This window comes from Halyomorpha halys, unplaced genomic scaffold (assembly GCF_000696795.3).
Source record: "Halyomorpha halys isolate HHAL.00 unplaced genomic scaffold, Hhal_1.1 Scaffold2375.1, whole genome shotgun sequence".
NCBI classification, from domain to species: Eukaryota; Metazoa; Arthropoda; class Insecta; order Hemiptera; family Pentatomidae; genus Halyomorpha; species Halyomorpha halys.
The window spans coordinates 9,298-12,302 of NW_027113907.1; the positions used below are offsets into that span (position 1 = coordinate 9,298).

At 46.9% G+C, this 3,005-nt stretch overlaps 1 protein-coding gene across 1 annotated transcript; it reads left to right on the forward strand.

Moving 5' to 3' along the window:
* The first annotated feature begins 941 nt into the window (after positions 1-941).
* LOC106691464 (uncharacterized) lies at positions 942-1,484 on the forward strand. The gene has a single exon (XM_014437243.1). The coding sequence runs from the start codon at positions 942-944 to the stop codon at positions 1,482-1,484; it is 543 nt and encodes a 180-aa protein (XP_014292729.1).
* The last annotated feature ends 1,521 nt before the right edge of the window (positions 1,485-3,005 follow it).

Below are 3,005 nucleotides of genomic sequence, written 5' to 3' on the forward strand. Positions count from 1 at the left end.
TTATGTTTACAGGGTATGTAATAATAATCTTAATACCTAACTCCCTCTGTCAACAACTCTAGAAAGTAGTATAAATATAGGATTACTGTACAGAATAAAGCAGTCTATTATCAGCAACCGTGAGTGTATTTTCTCGTTCCTTTCTCCTTTTTTTTGAGTTCAGAAACGCGGGATCACGGATTTTTTTTTTTCATCAAGCTGCAGAAACTTTTTCGCTATTATTATTTTTTTTTCTTTTCTATCGTTTTTGGTCGGAATTTGGAATTATGGCTACTAACTTAGTACGAGCACCTGTGCTGAACCTCGACAACTTTAACATCGAAAACAACCAACCACCTCCAGAGGCAGTCAACCAGCCACCCCCGCCGGCTTGCTCCACTACCGGAAGTCTCTTTGGCAGGAGCTCACGCCACAACCCTAGAATGGGTCAAGGTCCGCACTGCAACGGCTCAAGACCTGAGAAAAGCTGTCTCCGATTTGGAACGATTCACTGGGGAGACGGGGGAATTGAATCATTTTCTAAAAGGAGGGGATAGGTTGATAGCCCGAATTATAGCAAAAACAAATGAAAGCCTACTTGATAGTGACGACGCCGAAGCATTGAGGGCGGCTGTCGTCTGTAGGGTGAAACGCAACATCCTTAATCAGATCCAGGCAGACGAGGAGACACCCTGGGTCGTAGTCAAAGATAGGTAGAAAAAAGCCTTCGGAGGAGGACGATGGGCTCCAGAAGAAGACATTTTCATGATGTTTAGGGAAATGAAGAAGCCTAGGCAGTCGAGCGGTCAGTATGCTTGTGAGCTGCTAGCGAAGTATAATCATATCGCTGACAAGCTAAGCGAAATGATGGACGAATATTGAAGATTCAGTTAGCGAAAGAACTGGGGAAAAAGGAGGGTTTGCCGAGGGAACGCTCCTTTGTCGAATGCGCTCAGGAACTAATGGACTCAAGTGCTCGAGAGGAGGAAGCCCGAACAGAAGTGGAAGAGTCGGGTTGGACGCGAATAGAGTATAGTAGGCCAAGGTATACTAATAATCCCTGGAGAAAGCGGGAATACAGGGATAGCGGGAGAGACAGGGCAAGGAATCACGAAAATAGGACGAACCAGGCGAAAAACAGGAGCAACGGAAGAAGAGAGGACCGAAAATGCCACGGTTGCGGCAAGATCGGACATCTGCTGGCGCAGTGCCCGCGCACCAGATGCTTCGAATGCGGTAACGAGGGACATAACGCGAAACAATGTCCCTATGTATACAAGAGAAGGGAAGTGAACCTCGGTGAACCCATGGAAGTGAATGCCCAAAGAGTAAGGAGAAGGAGGGTAATAAGATCCGGAGGATCGAGCACGGAGTCACCAGGAACTTCCGAGGCGTCAGAGACTGAGGCAGAAGAAATGCAGAGAACACGAGAGGACTCACGGAGAAATCCCGGGAAGGTATGGAGGCGAGCGCCGGAGAGAAGAAGAAGTCAGGACAACATCTGAGGGGAGTATCAGCGGAGAGGCGACCGCACATTAGTCAGCTACAACATCAGTGGGAAGCAAAGCGGTCTGCCTATTATCATCGTAGGAGGAGTGAGATGTCTCGTGGACACCGGGAGCTCGAACACCATCCTATGCCGGGAGACGTTGAGAAGATTGAGTGACGGAAAGAAGACACCGCAGGTGAAGGTATGTGATTGTGAATTGGTCACCTTGGGTGGGCCCTGTAGCGTTATGGGAGAGGCAAGGATGGGGTTAAGTCATTTGGGGGTTGTGGGAGATAAACTCACGGTTCACGTAGTGGGGAAAGTGCCGAGAGATTATGAAGCGATTGTAGGGTGTGACCTATTGAGAAAGATGAGAGCGCGGATTAAAAATAAAGACGGGCGATGGGTTATTAAAATAGGAGAAAGGAGGGTTTAGACAGGGATAACAGCAAGAGGGTGGGGGCGATAAGCCGCGTGGAGAACTGGAGAAACGGGATCATGCCCGAATACGCGGATATTTTTTTTAAAGAAGGGGAGGTGTTGGGGGCAACTGGGGAGACGGTGCATGAGATACCCTTAAAACAAGAAAGAATAACATATGTAAAAGAACGGAGGTATCCGCAGGCGTTAAGAGAACATATTAGAGAAGAGTTGGCAGAGTTAAAAAAACAGGGGATAACTATCAACAGTACGTCACCCTATAATAGTCCCCTGTGGGCGGTTAAGAAAAAGGTAGCGCCGGGAGATAATAAGGAAAAATACCGGGTCGTGATTGATTACCGTAAATTGAACGAAAACACGTTCGACGAAAGATATCCCATTCCACGTTTAGAAGACATATTAGATAGATTAGGAGGATCTAGCATAGTTAGTACTCTCGACCTTAAAGCTGGGTATCACCAGATTAAAATGCATCCGAAGGACCAGGCAAAAACGGCATTCTCATTTGAGCGAGGCCACTATGAGTTCACTAGGATGCCTTTCGGGCTGAAGAATGCCCCAATCACTTTTCAACGTTTAATGGACGAGTTTCTCCGAGGAGTAGATGAAGCCATGTGCCAGGTGTATATGGATGACCTGATCGTGTTTAGAAAAAACGAGCGCGATCATGAAGCCCATCTGAGAACTGTATTTCAGAGAATTAGGAAATTTGGCCTCAAACTATCACAGGAGAAGTCGGTGTTAGGGCAGGAACAAATTAGCTTTCTGGGACACACGATTTCCAGTATGGGGGTTCAACCAGACGCACTCAAGGTAGAGGCCCTTCACAATATAGCGGTACCTAAGGACGTGAAAGGAATTAGGCGGTTACTAGGGGCTCTCAATTACTACAGGAGATTTGTACCAGAAATGGCAGAACACTTGGTCCCCCTCAATAATTTGTTAAAAAAGGGCACTAAGTTAGTTGTAACACCGGCTATGGAAAGCAATATTAGGAAGTGCATCATGAGGCTACAACAAGAACCGGTACTCGCGTTCCCAGACTTTAGCAAGGAATTCACAATAACGACTGACGCTAGTGAATATGCATTGGGGG

What these genes read in the sequence shown, in the direction of transcription:
- LOC106691464 (XM_014437243.1), top strand. Translation starts at nt 942, where the DNA reads ATGGACTCAAGTGCTCGAGAGGAGGAAGCCCGAACAGAAGTGGAAGAG.